The sequence below is a fragment of the Muscardinus avellanarius genome, assembly GCF_963383645.1.
Source record: "Muscardinus avellanarius genome assembly, chromosome: 9".
Classification (NCBI taxonomy): Eukaryota; Metazoa; Chordata; class Mammalia; order Rodentia; family Gliridae; genus Muscardinus; species Muscardinus avellanarius.
This window is the reverse complement of record NC_137795.1, coordinates 100,579,254-100,603,095: the sequence shown is the minus strand read 5'-3', so window position 1 is coordinate 100,603,095 and position 23,842 is coordinate 100,579,254. Positions and strand designations below refer to the sequence as shown.

General features: G+C 41.5%; 1 protein-coding gene across 1 annotated transcript in view; it reads right to left on the bottom strand.

The window, feature by feature from the left end:
* The window catches only part of AGK (acylglycerol kinase), a gene marked incomplete at both ends in the record, with an annotated part of 67,254 nt that extends 55,720 nt beyond the window's left edge, over positions 1-11,534 (bottom strand). Inside the window, one exon of the mRNA XM_080702023.1 lies at positions 11,434-11,534. Coding sequence (XP_080558149.1) covers positions 11,434-11,534 — 101 coding nt within the window. The remainder of the gene's footprint in view (positions 1-11,433) is intronic.
* Positions 11,535-23,842: the final 12,308 nt, after the last annotated feature.

The window sequence follows — 23,842 nt, the reverse complement described above, 5'->3', positions numbered from 1 at the left end:
GAAAAGAGTTCTGTCTGACGAGCAGTTGAGTTTAGACTGAGGTCTGGACTGTGTCACCATCAGGGGAGGGTTTGGCTGTGCTAAAAGGGCATCCTCCTTCGAGCTGCCACACCAGCCATTTTTTCAGTGATTTCTACTCCTACTTAGTTCTCATGAGCACTCTGCTAACGTTCCTTCATGGCTCATTCACTTTTCCTGTTTTCTCTTTTATTCTATCCATTCATTTTCACCAACAGTGCAATTTAAACATTCCGAGCCAGATACTTTTCTTCCATATGCCGTGTAACATTAACTTCACTATGCAACCGAAATACTAGTTCTTCCAGTTCATTGGCTATTATACATTTGCATATACCATTATATGCAAATGATTATCGAGTCTCAGTTATATAATAGGTACTTGAGTCTATTTACATAGAAATAAAAGAAGACAAAAAGCATAAATCTATTCAAGGAAACATTATGAAGATTATGAAGCTATTCAAGAAAGCAAAAGATGAGAGAGTGTTTTCCTATCTCCCTCCAGCCTAACAAGTTCTCAACAAATACCCTGAGTGAAAGAGTATTCACTTTGGGCTCCATGATTCATGATATATCCTGACAGCTTCTGACCTGTAAACACCAAAGTTAGTGGATACCGTTGTTCTATAACATGAACTATCTGAGATGTTGGTGCTACCGAAAGAGGCTAGTTTTAGCATCAGCTACGATTATTCTCTCCAGTGCCTAAAACAGCTAAAACCACTGATATAAAAATTCCCCAAACTTGTGTGAAATCAATAAAATGTAACTTAAATATACCTCTGCCTTTCTATCTCAGCACCCTCCCAGTACACATATAGGAGAAAGATAAATAACAGATTTTTAAAAAGAATAAATCTGGCTTTTATATCCAAATAACCCAACAATGGCATTGAAAGGAAAGAGAATATAATTAAACTTCATCATACTTTAAAAAGTTCCTTTATTCCCTATCGAATCTGGGCTGACAGGCATATTACTTAATTGCCCATAAATGAGCTTCTTTAAATAGCACCATTAATACCCCAATTTCAGCATCAGCCTGTGCACAGAGAAAAAATAACTCTGAAATGACTAAAAAGCAAAACAAATAGCTTTTTCAAAATTTCAACAAAATCTAAAATGAGTAAAAGCCACAAGAGGGAATGGGCCTCCTGCCATCAGCTGTCACTGAGGCGGACAGGCCCAGACCCCTGGCCGCAGTCAGGGGCCAAGCCAAACAATGTCCTGGTAAAACATTTGCCTGGTCAGAAACGCCAGAGATACTGAAAAACAAAGCACAAGACATCCCCGAAACCATAATCTGCACCAAAAGAAAAATGAGTCTAGTCAAGTGTGGCTCATGCATAATTTACACCCAGCATCAGGCACATTCCCCCTGGATATCTTGTCAGGGTCTCAAACTCAGTATATCTAAAACAAAACAGAATAACTCCTCCTCAAACTGGTTCTCCCTGGTGACTTTCCTCTTTCTGTATATCACCAATTATCCTAGTCTTAAAGCCAAAAAAAAAAATTTTTTTCCCATGTTCTTCTCCTCTCTCCTTCATCAAAACAGTCAAACTCCTAGCAATGATAAAGGATAGCTGTTTTTTTCTTTGCTGGGGATTGAACTAAGTCATGTTAGGCAAGCATTCTGCTACTGAACTACACCAAGGGCCAATTTATAAGCCAGGCACAGTACCAAGCACTTAACACACATCCCCTCATTCACACCCTGCAAAGCAGATATAATTATTCCCATTAGGCCAAAAAGGACCTGAGGCTCAGAGCTAAAGTTGGTGAAGTAACTTGACAAAGCCATAGCTAATACGCAGCAAAACCCAAATCAGACAGATGCCCACCTACCTTCAACAGCCGTGCTCACATACTATCCACACTACCACAATCTCCACCCGTTTATTTTTCCATTCCCAAAGCCACCACTCTGGCGCAGGCCCTTATTGCCTTTGAATACTATGGACACGCCCTCTCAGCCTCCGGACATTTCTCCCTCAAATGTGCCTGCACAGGAGTGCTGGATTAAACTTCTTGAATGCCACTTTGTTTATAACATTCTCCTCCTCTTAAAATTTTCAGTTTCCTAATACTATAGACTTCCTGTATTTAAAGCCTTCTACCTCTTGGCTTTCACTCATCCTACTGAAAACATAGATCTCTACAATCAGGTCAAATTCCATATATTGTGAATTTCCATTTTCTGCATATGCTTGAGTAATTAATCCAACCTGAACATTGTGCCACTCGGTATGCAAGAACCTACTCAAATGATACCTTTGCTATGATGTTTTCCCTGATGCGGATGGAAAACCCAAAATAATAAGAATACAAGTGCTATATCTTAGAGCATTCTTTGTGCCAACCACAGTTCTAAAAAATAAATCTGCATAACAACCCAAAGAGGTGGGTACTACAGCCATCTCCAGTCTGACAGAAAATGCCGAGTCAAAGCACAGGGAGGCTAATGATTTACCCAGGGCTTCATCCCTGGAAGGTATAAAGCGGAGATTCAAATCCACACAGTCAGGCTCTATAGCCCATTCTGCTCCAGCCAACTCTCAGAAGTGACCCTTCCTAATTCCTCATGGATGAATGGGCTGATCACATCTGAATCCATTGATTAATCTTGATATCACCAGCAGCAGGACACCACACACTGTGTACCTCCTGAAGTGATAGCTTAAGAAACCCACCAAATGCCTGAGGGGCACTCATGCCAAATAAATCACACCAGAATCTAATTATGCCTCCCAATAAGAGCTTCTCAGACTGTAGTTACATGCAGGCCTGGTTATAATGCAGATTCTCATGCAGCAGGTGCTGATGCTGTGGAACCCCAGCTGCACTGACAGTAGCAAAGCTCTTGAATCTGGAAGGAATCCCCAGCTGACAGGACACAAGAAGGCTAGATGAACAGAGGAACCCAAGGCTGGGGCCAGAAGGTGGCAAGTGAGACCTCAGTCTCAGTATGAGAAGATTCAGGATGTGCCAAACACCAAAGTAATGGAGATCGATATTGTAATACAGTTTGTCACAAAATAAAAGGGAATGTGAAAAGATTGTGATGTACAATGTCACAATTTTCAGTTCAGGATAAGTATCATTCATTCTGTGTGTGCGCACACACGCGCATGTGTGCGTTGCCTCAGGCTCCAGAATATGCCTCTAGCATGGCAATGAACACTATACAGAGCGATCTACCAAATGTAGAGGATGAAAAATTGCAGACCTGGTTTGTTTGTTTGTTTGTTTGTTTGTTTGTTTGTTTTGTGGTACTGGGGGTGGAACCCAGAGGCTTTCTACCTCCGGGCTATACTACCAGACCTATTTTTTATATTTAATTTGGAAATGGGGTCTCACTAAGTTGCTGAGAGCCTCACTAAGTAGCTGAGGCTGGCTTCGAGCCTGTGCGATCCCCCTGTCTCAGCCTCCCAAGCGTGGGGATTACAAGCGTGCGCCACCACACCCGGCTAGACCTGGTTTCTAACACACATAGAGTTTAAGAGAATTCAAAGGTAAGCACTAAATGCAAAGCCTGAAACTGTTTTGATACTGATTTAAACAAAATTCACTGTACAACAAACAATAGGAAAAACAGACTACTGACAAAAGTATTTTAATGTTGTTAGGTTCATGATAAGGCACTGTGATTTTTTTTTTTTTTTTTTTTTTTTTTGTGTGTGTGTGTGTGTGTGTATGTGTGTGGTACTGGGGATGGAACCCAGGGGCCTTCTACCTCCGGGCTACACTCCCAGACCTATTTTATATTTTATTTGGAAACAGGGTCTCTTAAGCCAGCTGAGGCTGGCTTCAAACCTGCACGATCCTCCTGTTTCAGCCTCCCAAGCGTGGGGATTACAAGCGTGTGCGACCACGCCCAGCTGGCACTGTGATTTTTTTTAAGTCCTTACTTACTGGAGAAAAAGTATTACAGTGTTTATGGTTAAAATGATAAACCAGGCATGGTGGTGCATGCTTGTAATCCCAGTACTTGGGAGGCTGAGCAGAAAAATCACAGGTTCACAGCCAGCCTCAGCAACTTGTGAGGCTTTCTGCAACTTAGTGAGACCCTGTTTCAAAATAAAGAATAAAACAGGACTGGGGATTTACTTTGGAGGTAGAATGCCTCTGGGCTCCATCCCCAGTACTGCAAAAAAACAAAAGATACAATATGTGGATTTTACTTTAAAATACTCCAGTACCTATAAGTCCTAGATGAAATAAGATTTGTGTGTTAAAAGAAAAACTTCTTTGAAAAATTAATTCTAGTACAGTTTATCTGAGCAAAGCAATACACAAGAGATGTATGAATCATGTAGCTCCCAGAACCAGAGAAAGTTCTGAGAATTTCAACCAACACGGTGATCAGAGAGCATTTAAGAAACAAGTGAGGCACAGAAAAAACCTTAATTGGTTACCACTTAGTTGATTGCTTACAACTTAGTTAAATGGCTTCAGGACCAATCAACCAAAGCCTGGCTACTGTGATTAAACTCTATTGGTTTGTCTGTTGTGCCCAGTGCCAGGTCCAAATCAATAGCCTTTTACAGAATTATTTAACAAGTGAAATGTTGATATTTGTTTTAGCTGGATGATGTTACCTAGGGACTCATCATATTGTTCTCTCTAGGTTTTGTTTTTAAATTTTCCATCATAATTTTTAAAATATTAAGCCTTTTATCCTTAGCCATCCTAACACTTTCTTTATATCCCTCAGAAAGGATGTTGCAAACAGTGCCTTAGGCATCCATCTTAAAAATAGCTTCTATTTTCAATCTGTGCCAGGACCTGTGATTATCTAAGTGTCACGATAATGTTCTGACACATTATACAGGTGAACAAAAGTGATGTTCAGTGAGCTTAAGTAACTTGCCCAGAGGCACATGTCCAGAGAGTGAAGGCAAGACTCAAAACCATACCCTGCCTCTGAGTCCCAGACTGAAGCACAGATACGTCTCACGCCATGTGGACCTTATGGCATCCGGCAACCGCAGATTACCATCCTCCTAACTCTCATGGCACCTAAAACACAGTGGTCACTTTGAGTCATTTTGAGACATAAGGATCAAAACTACCTGGTTTTGAGTCGTGGCTGACAATTGTGTGACCTTGGGCAAATTACTTAATTTGGCTGTTCCTCTTTCTTCCTCACATACACCTATTAATCTCATGCTTAGTATGAGATTAGTAACCATCTCGCAGAGTTATTAGAAAGATAAAATGAGTTAATAAATGCCAAGTGCTTAGAATCCAACTTGGCACATGGCAGCCACTGGTTGCTGCCTATTATTATCATTATCTTTACTAAATTCTCAATTAAACTGAATGACACCGAACAGAACCCTTTGGCAAACTCATGACCATTTTCTTTTTACCTCGTCTAAGAAATTGTTTTATACTATAGAACTTGAAAGGTAGTCCTACCAAGGCTTAGAAAAGCCAATGTACAATAATCATGATTCATGTTTCTATGTTCGGAGAAGAAAAAGAGACTCTACAATTAAAAACATACCAACACAGGGGCTCAGGCCTATGGCTACATTTGCTTTGCAAGCTTTACGTAAAGGAATGTATGGTGTTTGCAAGCTGTAAAAACCTACAGGAGGACAGACCAGGAATTCTGGCTAACGTGAGAGGCTAGAGGCACCATCAAAATAAATAGGAAGGAGTCACAAGCCAAGGTGGTTGGCAGAATTGGTGCTCAAAGCAGAGAGTCAAAGGAATAAGCAGAGAACTGGACGCCAGAGCTGAGCAGGAGGAGAAGCTGCTAACTGCGAAGCCAAGGGGTTTGGTTGGGAAGGGGCGCCAAGTCTCACCACAAAACTATGTGACGAGCCCACCGCCAAGATAAGTAAGGACAAGGTTCACAAGGAAGACAGAACTATCTGAGCTCAAGTCATACAGATAAGGGTTCCGACATGGCTTCTTGGTGTACCTGCTTCTGCCCAGCCTCTTCTGTGGTTATTTGTATCAATTTTACCATTAGATTTTCCCAAGCTGGTCTTGTTACACATGGAAGGAAGGTAAAATTAAAGGACTAAAGACTCAGATCTCCTTAGACCATTTGGCAGGTCCTGGTCTTCCTGCCCTATTGGTTGTACCTCATGTGACTCAGTTCCCAGTCACCAGCAGCACTTTAATTCCCAAAGTACTGAAATTTTGTTTTATCAAATTTTCTCACACTTACACTTATCCAACTTCTATATCTAGCAGACTCTAAGCCAAGAGCTTTACAGTTACGCCATGTAATCCTCTAATGACCCAGTGCGATACTGTCATCATCCCCATTCTACAGATGAGAAATCAAAGGCTTGGAGAACACAGGGCCACACTGCTGGGATATGCCACTTCTGCCCTACTCCAGAAGCAAGTCTTCTTTCTACTTTCTCCTGCCTTCCTTCTGCTACTTTTTATTAGAAATTCTTTGCTACTAAAAGGACCAGAAATGAGTAAGAGACTATCGCAGGTAAACTGCTGACATGATGAACTGAGCAACCTGGAACATAATCTTCCCCCGGGAACGCAGAGCTCCGTAAGAGCAGCTGAAGAGGAATGAGCAGTACTTAAATTCTCTTTACTTTGAGCAAACAAGGCCATTTCCTCCTCTTCAATCGCTCTTACAGAGCTGAGAGCAGTCCCTGCTGCTCCTGTCAACTACTGCAACCTGCTGTGGGGAAATTATGCATGGGGGGGAAAGCATAGATGTTTTTTCTTTGCAACTTGGGAAAAGGGAGAAAAAAGAAGAGGGAAGAATTCCCAATTGAGAAGAAAATTTATAGGTATATTGACAATGGAATAAAGCTTACAACTAAATATCAGATGTCAAAAGGTAAATATAAAGGGCCGCAATAAAAACGGACAGATTAAAATACTCAATTTTCCCTAAACCTGCTAACCCACCCCCCCACCACTGCATTTATACAGATTGTCCAGAGAAGCAAGATCTGGGCTAAAAAAGCATGATGGCCCAAATCATACCTGAAAACAACATGTGATTGTGGTCACCTAGGAGGCATGGAATGAGAATGGAAAATGCAGGGCACCAGCACTTAAGGAACAAGCAGAAAAAGAAGACACCCAAAACATAACTAAAAAGGATCTGGCTGAAGAAAATCAAATGTGGCAAATGCAGATTGATATGTACCCATTTAATTATCAACTAGGAGGCCATTGGTGTCAAGAGGAAGTTCGATCAAATGATAGACTATAAAGTAAACGTTACAAAGCTTATTCTAAAATGAAAGTTGAGACTGCACGTGTGAGGTGCATGTTAAAAATGGCATAAGGGGAAGGAGAGAGAATAGGATGGTAAATGAATGAGAATACAGAGTGGAATGAAGACATGTTTAGGCCAGGAAGGAGTCTGTCAGGGGAGAAAGGTGCAGAAAGTCTGACACTCAGGAGACAGTGGAAGCAGTGACAGCCGCTGAGAGGGCAGGGGGCGCAGATGAGAGGTGAGGGCAGGGGGTGCAGGTGAGAGGCGGAGGGGCTGGGCATCGGCAAGAGGGCAGCTTCATCCACTGAGATGGAAAGGAAGGACATAAACGTGCATGCTGGGGCAAAAATGCCCTGGGGTTTTCATTTTCTCTTTGAAGTGGGAGTTATGGATGTCTAAAAATGAGTATGGAAAAGGTAGATTAGGAAACAGAAGATTCATAAATATTTCAAAAGAAATTTTGTGGACTTTGAAAGAGTAACCCGACTACAGATTTAGTCCATTATTTCCTTTAGGAGGATTCAGCAGCCTGGGTTTGTGACTTCAGAAGTGGCCAATCTAAGCCAGGCACAATGGTACATGTCTATAAGCTCAGTACCTGGTAGTCTGAGAAGGAAGATCACAGGTTCAAAGCCAGTCTCAGCAAGTGAGTTTCTATTTCCAAATAAAAAATAAAATAGGGCTCGGAGTGTAGCTCAGAGGTAGACTGCCTCTGGGTTCAATCCCTAGCACCACCATCAAAAAAAAAAAAAAAAAAAAAAAAAGGCAGCCAGTCAATAGGTTGACACTTTTGCATCCTCGTCCCTTCATTCTCTGTGTGCTTGCTCTTATAAATAACACGCGTGGGAAGTACCATCTATGGGCTACACCTTTGGGGCAATGCTGAGCAAGACACACAGGGACCCTGTCTTTAGAGTCTCATAATACAAGAGAAAAAACAGCAGAAAACATCTCAAAAGCAATGAGTGTTAGATAGGAGTTCATAGCACCAGGGGGAAAACATGGGGAGCTGCCTAACCCAACTGCAGAGGGCAGGAAGACTTCCTTGAGGAAATAACATTGGAGACCAGGAGAAATGACAATTGCTGAGGAAGGAGTGAGTGTTCCAGGAGGGAATGACGTGTGCAAAGGTCCTCTAAGGAACCCTGAACCAGAAAGAATGGTCACTGTGGAAGACCTGCGAGTTTCATACGCTAAAGTGTAGGAGGCTCAGAGAAGTATGCAGATGAGGCCACGGACAGTTGGCACCGAGTTCTGGACTTGATTCTAAATGCAACAGCAATCTGCACTTGTAAAAGAACGCTGGCAATGGTATTGATAGATCAGAGGCAGGCAAGAGTAGGTACACGGTAAACAGGAGGTATTGGGGATGCAGGCAAAGGATGGGAGTGTGGCTGACCTGAGGAGAGATGAAAGAAGGTGAAAACATTAAGAGACTTTGCAGATGTGAAACCACTTCAAATGTATAAAGTGAATGTGGGGAATGAGAACAGAGGAATAGGGGATGATGTTCAAACTCCTAATTTGGAAAATTAGATGGAAGGCTAGTGGTACCGATTACTGAAAAGAAACAGAAGGGAAGAAAAAAAAGGGAATTACTGAAAAGAAAAAGAAGGGAAGCTTTTCATTTTATTTCCAGTCTGTTGAAGTTGAGCCACCTGTGGAACACCCAAGTCGACAAGAAAGCAGTTGAATGTATGTTCAGGTCTGGGGCTCAGAAGAGATCTTTATGGAGACAAAAATCCAGGATGCAGCTATTTAGAGTTAGTAACCAAAGAGAGTATGAGTGGATGAGTTCCTGCAGAAAGAGGACATGATGTGAGAAGAGGGCTGAGGGCAGAATTCTGGGAATGCTCCTCCATTACAAATAAAAACAAATGAGCCTAGGTTCAATCCCAATACCACACATAAAAAATTTAAAAAAACACACACGTTAGTGATATAGGGAGAAATTAGAACCCTTTTTCACCTAGTGGGATTCTCAATAAATGCAGCTACCATGGCACACAATATGAAGGTTCCCAAAAAAAAAACTAAAAATAGAACTACCACTTGTAGTTCTTGTACCCACTTCTGGGTATGTATCTACAAGAACTGAAAGCAGGGTCTCAAAGAGCTCTCTGTGCACCCATTTTCATTGCAACATGATTCACAATAGCCAAGAGACCAGCTGTCCACTGACAGATGCATGGATAAAGAAAATATGGTACACACATACAGTGGAATCTTATTCCAGCTTCAAAAAATAAGGAAATCCTGCCACACATAACATGAATGAACCATAAAGGCATCTTGCTAAGTGAAAAAGGCCAGTCACAGACAAAACCCAAATACTCTGTGACTACTTGTACACAAGAGATCTAAAGTAATCAAACTCATATAAACACACGGCAGAATGGTGGTTGCCAGGAGCCAGGGGAGCGTGAAATGGAGAGTTGTCATTCAATGTGTACAAAGCATTGGTTTTGCAAAAGAAAAAAATTCTAGAGATCTGCTGCACAGCAACGTGAATGTACTTAAAGCTACTGACCAGTGGTAAATTTTATGTTATGTATTTTTTCACAACAATTTAAAAATAAAAGGAGCTAAATAGTACCAAAGCAGGTAGAAGCAAAGTTTGAGAAAAAGAAAAGCATGAGGACAATGGAGTTTGCATTTGGGGTGGTAACCTCGAATGTCAAGGGCTACAATGGAGCAAACTGAGCCTCCAGATTCCTACCATATTTGGACTTCACGGTGTTGCAGAACCAATTTAGAATGAGGCCTGTGTTGATGCTAGGATCTAATGGAACTTCTTTGAAGTCTCAAGACTACAAGGGCAAGAAATTATTCTAGTACCTCTGAAGGCAGCCTGAACAAGCGACATAGCTCCCAAATCTTCATGTACTCGTGGAAGCAGCATAGTCCCCAGGGTGTGGGAAGGTCCTGGAGAAGCGACATAGCTCCCAAATCTTCATGTACTCATGGAAGCAGCATAGCCCCCATGGTGTGGGAAGGTCCCTGATCAAGCTGAACCTGTCCTAGTGCTGGGCTCCTGCAAAGGAGGCAGGAGCCTCTCCTTAAGGACCCTCGGGTACTTAGAAAAGGAAGGAGAAGCCAAATATCACATGCCTTATGTTCTATTTGTTTAAATATCTATGCTGCCCTTACCTTTTCTAATATTATAAATGGTAAGCTTCTTAGGTCTGCTCTTTTCTTTAGATGCCAGCTAATGCAATTCTAGTGTTTAGCCTTGAGAATACTTAGAAAACGGACGTATGTTCCCACTTACACAGCTGCAAAAAAAAGCAGATACCATGCTGCATCATAAAGTTATTTCTTATAGTGGTAAATTCAGAATGTTCAGAAAAAAATAACAGTATGAATCTTTGCACTGTGGAGACTTGCAAAGCAAAGCATAGCCATTCCGTTTTCTGTTTAACACAGCAGTTATTTAAGACACTGGGATTTCAGGGTTGCTACATACTTTAGATATCACACTCGGTCCCCAAAAGACTGCAATTTATTGGCTGTCTTAACAGTTTTTATGACTTTTATACTTAAATGTCCCCATTTATTTAAATTATATTACTATATTAAACCAGAAGAGGAGCTCTGGTACTTCCTTCTCCCTCCATACCTAAAGGCTAACAAAATCCAAGACGGTACTGAATTTCTTATTCAAACAAGAGCTGAAAAGTCTTTGTCTCATTTAATTGACCCATGCTAATGGATTGGATGAAGACAGTCCCAAGGGATGATAGTGGCAGCGTCAGTAAGTGTCCAGAACTGGAGTGATGACAGATCAAGAGACCCCACTAGAAACGGAAGGAATAAAGTCCCAAGAGGTACATGAGCTCCAGTTCCTGTCTACTACAAATTTGGGAGAGGAATTCACTCTCTCCAGGATTGGCTCCAATTTCTTCAACCAGAAACAAAATGAATAAAAATAACTTCCTCTCCATCTCATGAGGATAATCTATACTCATGAAAGCACACGTGCTAATAGCCCCACAGAGTTTCAATTACATACAACTGGTTACGATAAGAAGCTTTCATCTTTGCTTTTTGATTTGAAGAAGTTGTTTGGCTTTTTTCTTTTTTAATATCGCCATGTTTTATAGAGACAAGAATTGCTGAGCAACATTTCAGCCTCAGGCCCTCTTGGGCTGGTCTGAGGCTTGGGAGAGCAGGTGGGTGGGCCCGTTGATATTTACCAGTGTTTTCCATAGAGCCAGTGGCCTCCCCACGTCAGCAGGCACAGTCCAGCTGTAGTTTTCTTCCAATGATTTCGAAGTGTTTTAAAGAACACGGTCATCTTCTCCTAGAGATTTTCTAGGTTAGCAGAGGAAGAAAGAAAAGAAAATATAATTACGGCAGGCACTCAGGCAGCATGCCATTGCTCGTCTTCCCTCGCCCTCTCCTCTTTTCCTTCCTGTGCGCAGTCCTCCTCACCACTTCCATTCCAGTCTTCTCAACTTTCCCCATCTGGCCTCATCACTGTCATCTTCTCACCACCTGCCTCTTCTCCTTCCTTCACTTCTTTCCACCTGGACTACACTTCTTCTCTGATTCCTTTATTCTCATTGTATAAGGGGAAGCCGGTGGCAAAGAAATTAAAAAAAAAAAAAACAGATTTCCAGGCTTCCTCTCATTTTTCTCTTTTTCTTTAATATATATTTTTTGCGGTACTGTAGATGGAACCCAGGGGCATTCAACCTCCAAGCTACAGCCCCAGCCCTATTTTTTATTCTTTATTTTGAAACAGGGTCTCACGGAGTTGCAAAAGGCCTCACTAAGTAGCTGAGGCTGTCCATGAGCCGCGATCCTCCTGTCTCTGCCTCCCAAATGCTGGGATTACAAGCGTGTGCCACCACACCTGGCTCATTTTTCTGTCTTCTTAACTGTCTCATTGTATTACCGCTTAAAAGCATATGCCTAAAGCCGGGCATGGTGGCACACGCTTGTAATCCCCGTGCTTTGGAGGCGGAGACAGGAGGATTGCACAGGTTCAAAGCCAGCCGCGCTGGCTTAAGAGACCCTGTTTCCAAATAAAAATATAAAAAATAGGTGTCTGGGAGTGTAGACCGGAGGTAGAAGGGTTTCCAGGAATCCCAGTACCACCAATAAAAAATAAAAAATTAAAAAAGCATATGCCTATCCATTAGATCTAAGAGACTCAACTCAGAAAGGGCCTAGTCAAAACAGAAGGAAACACCAGGCCCTTAATAGGAAACAAGCAGAGAACATGCACAGAAAGCTCAGTGGAGCAAAAATGCACATGGCTGTATACAAATGCTCGACTTCCTGAGTAATCAAAGACAAATCATAAAGAACTACTGTTATTCACCCTACAGTTAACACGTTTTTAAAATTATATTCACCAAGACAAAATACAGTGAGGTAGACACCTTATAGACATCTGTAAGGAAAGTAAATTAGTACAACTTTACTAAAATACAAAGTGACAAAATATATCGTCATTCTATTTGTTTTCTCCACGGCACTTAACATTTGATGACACATATTTATTTGCTAACTTGTTCATTAGTTTATCCTATTGGAAAATAAACTCCATGAGAATAAAGACTTTTTGTTCTGGCTATTGATAGATCCTTAAAACCTCAAATAAGATCTGGCACACAATAAGTATTTAAGAAAAATATTAAATAAATAAGTCAAGCCAGGCATGGCAGCACATGCTTGTAATCCCAGCATCTGGGAGGCTGAGACAAGGATCGTGATTCACAGACAGCCTCAGCTACTACTTAATGAGGTCCTTTGCAAATCAGTGAGACCCTGTTTAAAAATAAAGAATAAAAAATAGGGCTGGGGCTGTAGCTCAGAGATAGAATGTCCCTGGGTTCCATTTTCAGTACCACAATAAATAAATAAATAAGTCATGTAGCAATTAAGCTTTTTATATTGGGATTGGAGAGGGATACTGGGGATGGAATCCAGGGACATTCTACCTCTGAGCTAAACCCCCAGCCCTATTTTATTCTTTTATTTTTAAATAGGCTCTTACTAAGTTATGGAAGGCCTAATAAGTGGCTGAGGCTGGCCCTGAACCTGCGATCCTCCTGTCTCAGCCTCCAAAGTACTGGGCTTACAAGTGTGCGCCATCACGCCCAATCTGACAATTTTTACAGATGCCGAAAAACTCAAAATATGTTAAAATTAGCAGGATGGAAAAGTCATACATAATTGTCATTATCCCAATTATGTACAAGTTTGAATATAAATAAAAATACCAATACAAATAAACAAAAACAAAAATTTAGAGTACTTTTTTTTTTTTTTTTGGTGGTACTAGGGGTGGAACCCAGAGGCTTTCTACCTCAAGGCTATACTCCCAGACCTTTTTTTTATATTTTATTTGGAAACAGGGTCTCACTAAGTTGCTGAAAGCCTAAGTAGCTGAGGCTGGCTTCGAACTTGTGCGATCCTCCTGTCTCAGCCTCCCAAGCGCGAAGATTACAAGCATGCGCCACCACGCCCGGCAAAAATTTAGAGTACTTTAAGTTGTTGGATGGTAACTTATTTTTAAAGCTGCAATGTATATGTTAAGTTTTCTAAAATGAATATAAATCATTTTGTAAGCAGATAAGGTTTTAAACCAAAAAAAAGTTGTGATTATGTATGAGTTAGGTAGACCAGGAAAAAAAGCTGCTTCCACTGAAGAGTCTAGTTCTTTTATTACTCTTTATCCACCACTGGATAGAATTCCTCTCATGGAAAGAAACATACTTACTGCATGCAGAAATGAAGCCCACTTTCCCACAAATCTTGCATATTATCCAGAGACAGAGAGGGTCTGCAGAGCCCCCTAATTGTTGTACTCCTCCATCTAGCCCTGTACCACTCCTTCATTCAAAAGGCCTTTAGTAAACAACTAGACGCTAGGCTTGTGGGAGGAGCTAGGGAAGAGAAGAATAAGCCCCATTCAAAAGTGCTAGCAACTATTACACTCACAATTAATTACAACACAGTTCAGGCTGCAATATGGTGGAACTTAAGCACAGGCTCCATGCCATTCACAAGAATAGACTTAACATGGTCTGGGTGTGAGGGGCATGCAGGGTCAGGAAAGTCTTGAAGAATGGAGAGAAATCACCAAAGAGGAGCCATATATGTGAAGTGATCTGAATATTTCTGTCCCTTGAAAAGACAGAGGTTGAAATCTAATCCCCCAGGAATTAGAACACAGGGCCTTTGGGAGTCAACTGGGTCATGAGGGTAGTGACCCTATGTATGAATGTGATTAGTGAATGTAAGAAGAGACACCTGAGAGGTGGTGTCTGTCTCTCCCTCCATCTCTCTCTCTCTCTGCAAGCCATCTGCAACTAGGAAGAGGGGTGGTTTCAACCACCCAACCACGCTGCCATCTTAGCTGTGGACTTTCAGCTTCCATATATTTCCATTCTTTAAGTCACTCCAGTCTGTGGTATTCTCATTATAGCAGCCCGATTTAAGATGCTATGCAAAGGTGAAGAGACACCAAGTTACATTCGGAGAAACACAGGCAGATAGTGTAGGGGAGAAGAAATGTCTTATCACTCATAGTTAGGTTCATGGATGAGACCCTACAAAAGAGAAAAAAAAAGAGCAAAGCATACAGGTTTATTTAATGTAAGTTTTACATGACACAGAAGCCCTCAGAAATGAAGATCTAAACAGAGAAATCTGTATATTTTTATGCAAAGCTTGATGAAAAGTGGAAAACTGTTCAGAAGTATAATTTGACAAAAGGTATATACTTTAATGGCAATAATAGAATTTAGCAAAGCTTGTTTGTTCTGATTCTTCTGTGTCTTTGGAGTAGTTCTTTCCTCTATGTTTGGGATGGATACCTCTAGCATGAAAATCTTATTTGTAGAAAGATCATAAAACTCATTTATGATCTGCTTCAGGGAAGAAGAACAAGACATCAGAGAGTGGCCTCCCTGCTTCTGCTGTTTCTTCCAGTGTCAAGGTACCATTTTGGGGGCAGCATGTCCTAAACCCCATCAATAGTCTAGTATAAATAAAGAGCAGGGTAAGTATGGAGGAGAGTGTGTACAGAATGAGGTTCTCAACCCTTAGCATAGATGCACTAATGTGTTAAAATACACAGAGCTTGTTACAAATGCTGATTCTTAGGCTCAGCCTTCCTTCCCAAAGCCTCATTTGTTCTGGAATTGAGCTGTCATCTTCATTTTGAGCAAGTACTCCCATAACTGTAATGGAAGTCAGCTCCATGCCAGACTCTGAGAAACAGATAAAGGATTGGAGGTGGAGGGTGTGGAAAAGGTTAGAGAAGACCTTGAACCCACTAAGGACAATATTAAGTATATTATGCTGAAGACAATGAAAAAAGTTTTATAGGATTTAAGCAGGTGAGTGATATGATCATATTTGAACTGTGGGAAGATTACTTTTTAGCAGAAAGTAGACTGTGACAAGCTGAAATTAAAGCTAAAGAGCCATTAGAAAGTTATTGCCATACTCTCCAGGCACTTAACGGAACAAGAAATAGTGAGAGAATGGACTCAGAGGCCTTTAGAAAATAGAAAGTGGCAACACTTGGTGATCAATTGATTGCAGGAGGTGAGAGAGGAGGAACCAAGCCAGTTTTGTGCTTGGGCAACTGGTTGGAGAATTTCAATCCATTAGATTCGTATTGTAGATTTGTGGAGAAAGGCCATATGTAGTGTAGGAGATATTGAGATTGATATGTCTGTGGCGCAGTCAAGTGGAAATATCCTATAAAGGTCTGGACTTAGCAGTTTGAAGGGAAAGGAAATTGGGCAGAAGACACAGATTTAGGGCTTATGGGTGTGGAGGTCAAGTTTGAGTGCAGGTAAAACCATTCAAGGGGAGAATAGAGTGAAAAGAATTTCAATAAGTTAAGAAACAATCTATGAGTTGATGTCTGTTTAAAAGCTATCCCCTTCTGTCACAAATGACCGATTCGTGGATTATAAAAATAATGTGAAGATACACACGCAGCAGAGTGTGAAAAGAGGGCTGGTCCGTGGGTCTGGACCAGATTCTAAGCCTGGCTTTATCACTTACTGGTGGTGAGCGTCTGGGCAAGTCATTGACCTTCTGCCTCTATTTCTTTACCAGTAAAGTGAGGCTACACTATCTTCTTTGGTTACGTCATTCAGCTGTGAGGCTCACAAGTGATAGAGCTGTGAATGTAATTTGTTCATTTTCCAGTATTTAAGTTGTCATCACGAAACAATTAAGCTCTCCTGCAAATACCAAGATTCTCTCATACCCTAATCTCAGTAAGTCTAAATTACCTATTTCAAATTAACATACTTTGTCTTAAGAGCAGGCTTTTTTCACCCTAAACTCCCCAATCCTAACTGCAATCTACCCTGCAGAGTGGGCATGAGGGTTTTCTCAGGACACCCTGAGACGGGATTTCTCCATCCGCAGCACCAGAACCCAGCAAGGCGCCCAGTATGAATGAAGCAATGCCCCATCAGGAATCCTGGGGCCCAGGGCCCCGTTTGCAAAGCAGTCCGCCGAGGCCTCGGAGGAGAAGTGAGCGAGGCTCCGCCGGCTCGGGACGGCTCTAGGACTCGAACGCGGGACCCCGACCCCCGCCGCGGGCTCGGATGCGCGCACCGCGCCGGCCTGCCGGCCTCCCGCCCTCCGCGCGCCGCCGCCCGAGCCCGCCGCCGCGCCGCGGACGCCGCAGCCGCCTCCCCGCCGCCCGGCCCGGGCCGCAGCTCCGCCTACACCCCGGCATCCGGGCCGCAGCCGGGCCCGCTCGGCACCCCGCGCCCCGCGCCCGCGCCGCACTCACCGCCGCCGGCCCGCGCCGCCCGGCCTTTCCTGTGCGCGCGCTCAAGACTCCCCCGCTCCTGAAGGGAAACCGCGGCCGCCGCCCTCGGGTTCCGCCGCGGCCGGGCGCCGCCGGGCCGCCTTCCTGCTCGCGCTTCCTCCCGTGCGGTCGTTCCTAGGGCCTTTCCTCCATCCCAACCCAGGCACGCGCTGTCTTAGGAACCTGGAACTAAGTAGGAAATCAATTAGCGAAATGAATGGGGTGGTTCTGGGGGACTAAAGGGGGCAGGGTGCAGGAGAACTGTGTTAAACTAGGCCTTCCAAAGAGGCCTCCCGAGGAAGGGGCGATTGGCCTGAGACCCGAGGGCAGGGAGCAGGCCAGGCCCAGGGGCAGCGAGGCCGGCCAGCGCCAAGGCTGGACGCCCAGGCAACCTGCGGGCTAGAGGCAGGTGTGGGGAGGCAGAGCCCGCTGGAGAGAAAGGGGCGGCCCGGGCAAGGCAGGCCACAGCCACCACCATGTCCCCAGATGAATGCTTTAAAGAAAATGAGAACATCCCATCCACTACAGTAAGGCAGCCTTCAGCTCTGTTCCTCCCTAATCCATACTACATAATAGTGGGGACTTTCTAGAGCTCCCTATTGAGTCTCCACGTAAAAGGGAACAGAGAAGGTGGTTTTTAAAAGTCTCTGCTAGCTCTAAAATGGTGTGCTATTGCAATAATGGGAGACAGTTATTTTCAACTCTTCCAACTCTCTGAAATGTTTTTGTTTAGAAATGAGTTTGTTGAATTACTTACCTGCATGCAAGAAAATCCCAGGACTTGATGCCAGGTGGTCCAATGGGCAGGTGAAACTTTAGTTTTAGGGCTCCAGAAAAACAAAACAAAACCAAAAAGATTGTTTGGAAAAAAAAAAAAAAACTTGAAAAGGTCAGCTTTAATGAACTTTCCAATTGGAAAAATATTGAAAGAAGCTTTAAATCGATATATAAATAGATAAATAGATACACACTTTTTGTTGTTTTAGAGCTGATTTTATTTTGTTTTGGATTATATTTGAATAGGAAACACTAATAATTTGTGGTTTTAGGACTCTAAAGATTACAATCTATTATTCCTACAACATCTGCATCACATGTGAGCATAAATTTGATAACGTGGAATGTTCCAATGCTTATAAGTTTGTCTGCGATTCTCACCTAGAACTAGAAGGAACACAAGCCTAAAAACCCATTTTAGACCTTTGATTCCCAAAACTGTAAGAAAAAAAATTATCATTTAAAAATCCTAGGTATGTGGTGATCTGTTATAGCAGCCATAGAAAATCAGTACACACTGTCTTAGAATGTGCATTCTGGAGAATCCAGCATATGAAATTTTGGTATTTCAGTACTCTCAGGGAATTCGTATTAAAATTAAATTAGTTATGTCTTTCATTTTGTTTGTGTAGGGCCACCTCTGCAGTCCTGCACTTATCCCAAATACAGACGTGTAGTGTCTCCATTCCTGAGCTGTCCATCTGCTAGGGTTTGAATGCCCACTCCAAAACTCATGTTGAAGTTTACTATCATTGTGTGTGTGTATGTGTGTGTGTGTGTGTGTGTCACGGGGGTTAAACTTGGCGGGGAGGTTGGCAGCTTTTACCAAAAGCGACACCCCAAGCCCTAGTTTTTATTCTTTATTTTGAAACAGGGCTAAGTTGCAGAGGGCCTCACTAAGTAGCTGAGGCTGACTGCGAACCTGTGATCCTTCCTTTCAGCCTTCCAAGTACTGGGAATGCTAGCATGTGCCACCATGCCTGGCTTTCACAGCCATTTTAACAGTGGTAAGAGCAGAAACCTTTAGAAGATGACTGGGTCATGAGAACTCTGCCCGCTCCGATGGATTAATGCCATCATCATGGCTCCTAATGTAGAGGATGCGTTCAGCCTGATTTTCCTTCTCTTACTCACCGTTCTGCCAAGTTATGATGCAACACTAAAGCCTAAAGGCCTTACCAGATCGCAGACTGAACCACAGGAGAAAGAATCGAGATTTAAGGTGACCCCACATTTCAGATTCTTCCCGTTAATGAATTTAAATAATCAACATTAACACACACACACACACATACACACACACACACACACACACACCTTACATGCAACCCCTCTCCCCATTGCCTTCATCAACTACATAAAGCTAGATCAGCAGAGACGGCCTACCAAGTACTGTGTGTCTCTCACTCTTAGTTACTTCTTCCTGCCTTTGCTATTTCCCTGAAGCTACTGCAGCTGGTCGGCTTAGGTGAACCTGGTGCTAGACTCCATTGCAGAGGTGGGATTTGCAGTGGCTGATGCCATAGAGTCTGAAGGTTAAGGTGCAAAGCAAAAATGTCAGAAAATCAAAGGAGAGCGCAGCCTCTTCTACTGTTCATCCTTAGCTCCACTTGTAACTGCCTGTTGTACTGTCAGTGTAGTGTCTATTTTACTTAATTTTCCAACATCTATTTTCTGTATCTTCCTAACTAAAAGGAACCAATTTTTGTCCAGGCATTCAGGCCTTACCTTCCCAGCCCCCACGTACCTGTGACTCTGTTACAGGAAACGAGATAACCCCATCCTCACTGGTCTATTGTCATTTATGGCAATCAGAGTAATTTCTCTTTCATCATCAGCAATTAGGTTAGGAATTGAGCAAGAAGCTCATTTGGTATAAAGAGTCTTAAGTGAAAGTCTGATGAGAGATCTCTACAAAAGATTCCATTCTCAAAAGGGGGATTCAAGAAAGAAATGGTAATCAGCCTTGAAGACCTCATGCTAGCGGAAATAAGCCAGTTACAAAAAGCTACATATTTTATAACTTCACTTATACAAAGCATTCAGAATTGGCAAATGCATAAAAATGGGGAGTAGATTAGATATTATGTAGGACTGGGATTGGGAGGGGGTTGAGGAGAAATGGGAAATAACTACTAATGGGGATGGGATTTCTTTGAGGAATGATAAAAATATTGTTTGCGATGATGGTTGAACAACTGTGAATATACTAAAACCAGTGAATCATAAGTTTTAACTGGGAGAAATGTATGGCAAACAGGTTATATCTCAATCAAATTAGATGGTCCCATTTTTTGCCCTAAATCGAGTCATATATGCCTACATAAAGCCTGAAACTGCTGCCGTCATTGTTGGCACACGAAAGGAACCGTTCTAGGTATAAACATCTCATAGAGGGTGACGGAGGGAAGAGAGGGAAAGAGCAAGGGTCCTTGATGACATCATAGAGACAAGCAGTTGTTCTGTGTTCAGAGCTGCCCTAACTCTGTCTACCCTATTATATGAAATAACAAAATTCCCTGATTGTTTAGGTAAAAGTCAGGGCTTATGTTTTTTGGAGCCATGGACCTTGACGGTTTGCATGCCACAGGCTATCAGTGGGAGGAGACACAGTGAAGACAGTGTTTTTAAAATGATAATGTTGACGTTTTAAGGGTAAAAGAGGTGAAAATCAATGGCAGGGGGAAAAAAAGCTAGTTGACACCAGTGGTGTGCTTAATCTTTCATTGCTCCTGAAATTATTCTTCACTCATTCCCTTGATCCTTGGGGCATGCTTTGTTCATTTTTCTATGCATTCGTTATCAGTAAAATAGTCAAAATTTCATTAAAAAAATAATAGAGTACGCCTATCGCCATGAATGGCCTTCCATGTAGCATCTCAGATGAAATCTGCCCTGGGAACAGACACTCCCCCAACTCAGTGTTTCTATCATGGAAAAATGTGCAAATTCTTTTAACATTCATTTTGGCATATTTACTCACTTTATGCACACAGATACTTCTTTAGACTACTTGGTTCCCCTAAGAAAAAATATGAAATGGTGTTCCTGTGGTATTTATGTTTTAAATCCTTTCCTTATTATGACCTTTAATATCCACTGAATCTGCTACCACCAGATTGGAAACATGTAAATGAGGCCTTTCAAGAAACCAATGGCTTCCTAGTAGAGAGAATACTTTTCACATTATCGCATGGGATTTTAAAACAACCCTCTGCTGAGCCCATTGTCACCCATGATCTATCTGGGCCCTGCTTTCTCCTGCATGTGACTTATCACACATTTCCTCGATGTGTCTCTTTGTCATGCTGTGCCACCTCCTCCTCCTGTCTCCAGCTGGACCCTGGCTGGCACTTCCCAGCTGCCTCTTCAATATGAGACTGAGAAGGAACAAAGGCAGGGCCCAAGTTGACCACCTCAAACCAAGTCTCCAATATTATTTTACAAAACCCAATCTCCAAGAGGAACCCAATTTCTAAGAATCCTAAAAGAATGGGAAAATTCTACCTGTAATGAACTTAAAATGTGTTGGCTTTAATTTTGTCTTTTTAGGCAAATTGAGATTCCAATCAAAATACTAATTCTGTAGAGTCACTCTAATAGATTTTCATGCAATAAAATAAACATCTTTTTATTTAACTACCATTTGCTTTTTAGGTAGAGGGCGCTAGAGAGCAATAGGAATTTACCATAATTCTATGCAGCATTTGGAATTTGGTTCTGGAATGGTAGAATAGACTTGAAAAGTCTTTGTGCTCTAATGCCTGGAAATTCTGAGTAAAATATAACAAGGTCATTCAAAGTACATAACTAAGCTGGCCAAAAAGAAATGTAAATCCAGTAGGGCTGGAAACTAATAGGCCAGGAGCTAATCCCTAGCTAGCATGGAGTATGTAAGTGATGGTGCCAGGGATGAGGCCCCTGCTTGGGCCAAGAGCTGAGGCGCCATCCCGGACTTCTAACAATCTAGGCCTTTGGGCTCATCACCCAAAGACACATAAGAGATGAGGACTCAATCTTCCATAGTTGGAAGCAAAAACTCTCACTGGGGGATACCACCCATCAACATAGGAAGACAACGAGGAAGTTGTGCATCCCTGCCCAGTTAGGGTGCAAAAAAACTCCTCCCCTGACAAAACATCTAACCCTGTGCCTCAGAGGGTTTCTATGATTTAAATATATACTGTCTCAATAGAAAAATCTCAAAATAGAGAAAATTAATATAGAAATTGTTGTCATTTCTGAGATGATAATACTTTGGATGTCTGGCAGAAGTAAATGCAAAAGGACTCTGAGGAAAGAGACAGATGTCCCAATACACCAGGCCATAGAGGAAGCCCTTTATTTCCTCAGTCATAAGATATTTACTAGTGTCTCTTGTATTTTTATTATATTCTTCCAACTTGCTTTTTATATTTATGTCTATTTTTAAAATTTCACGAACTTATGTAACTAATCTAAGGATCAAATCACTTTAGGAAAATGATATGATAGTACCTGGATTCTGCTGAGAGCTGGCTGTGAACCTGTGATCCTCCTGTCTCAGTCTCCCAAATACCGAGGTTACAAGTGTGTGCCACCATGCCTGGCTCCTCACTACAATTTTTACAATAGATCTTATTAATATCTAAGTGCATAAATTGATGACTTTTGATGGATGTGTGCTTGCTTATAACAAACACAATGAAGATACAGAACATTTCCATCATCACCAAAGTGTTTTCTTGCCCCTCCCAGCTGACCCTCAGGTCCCCCCCAATTCACCCCACCACTAGGCAATTACTACTTTCTGTCACTGCATATTAAACTTGTCTCTTGTAGAGTTTCATATAAATGGAATTTTATGCTATGTGGCCTTTTGTTCCTGGCTTCTTTCTCTTAACACAGTGTTTCAAAGATTCGTCCATGATGTATACTTCCCTCCTTTGTCCCTGTAAACGATGGTTAGTCTATCCTTGTATAGATTTACTTTAATTTTCTCATCAATTCACTTGTTGATGAGTAATTGTTTCATATTTTTCTGTTATGAATAAAGGTGCATCCAACATTTGTTTACAAGTCTTCATGTGGATATATGTTTGTGCTTTCATTTCTTTGAGGTAAATTTTTTGGAAGTTGTATAGTAAGTATATATTTTACTTTTTAAGACACTGCCACTCTATTTTCCAAGTTGATCCTAACATTTTATATTTCTACAAACTGTGTATAAAAATTCCAGTGGCTCCACGTCTTTATCAACTCTATGCCAATTTTTAAACTGAAGACATCCTAATTTATCTAATTGGCTATGATCTATTCTCTTTGATGAAGCATCTCTTTAAATATTTTGGCCATTTTATAAAAATATCTTCTTATCAAATTTAAGAGCTCTTTACATAGCTTAGATACAATTTTAGATATTTTTAAATATTTTTCTCTGTGCTTTACCTTTTCTTTTTTTTTTATAAAAAAGTGCCTTTAAATTTTTTAAATTGGTGCATTGTAGTCATACATCTTAATAGGGTACAAGATGGTGGAGGCATACATTGGGCACACATCACCCAATTAGCCCTTACTCAATTCCCACCCCATAGTCCCTCCCCCTCCCTCTTTTCATGTTTGGCTAAGCAATTGACTTTGATATGCTTGTTAATGTATGTCATGTTCAACTTTCAATTTTAGTGAAGTACAGATTAGTGATTTGTTTTTATCATTTTTATGCTGACTGTTTAAGAATAATTAGGATTGATTTTCTCTATGTTTACTGTTAAAATTTTTATAATTTTATTTATTTTTAGGTCTATGATCTATTTCAAGTTACTTTTTATAAATGGTGTGAGGCAAGGGTTAAGGTTTATTTTTTCCATATGACTACTCAGCTATTCTAGCATTATTTGGCAAAATAATACCATTCTTTCTCCCACTGACTTACCTTGAAAAATAATTGATTCATATATATGATATATGAATATATAAATATGTGTGTGTGTATCTTTTTTGGAACCTTTATTTTGTTCCATTGGTCTATGTATCTACCCTTAAACCAAAAC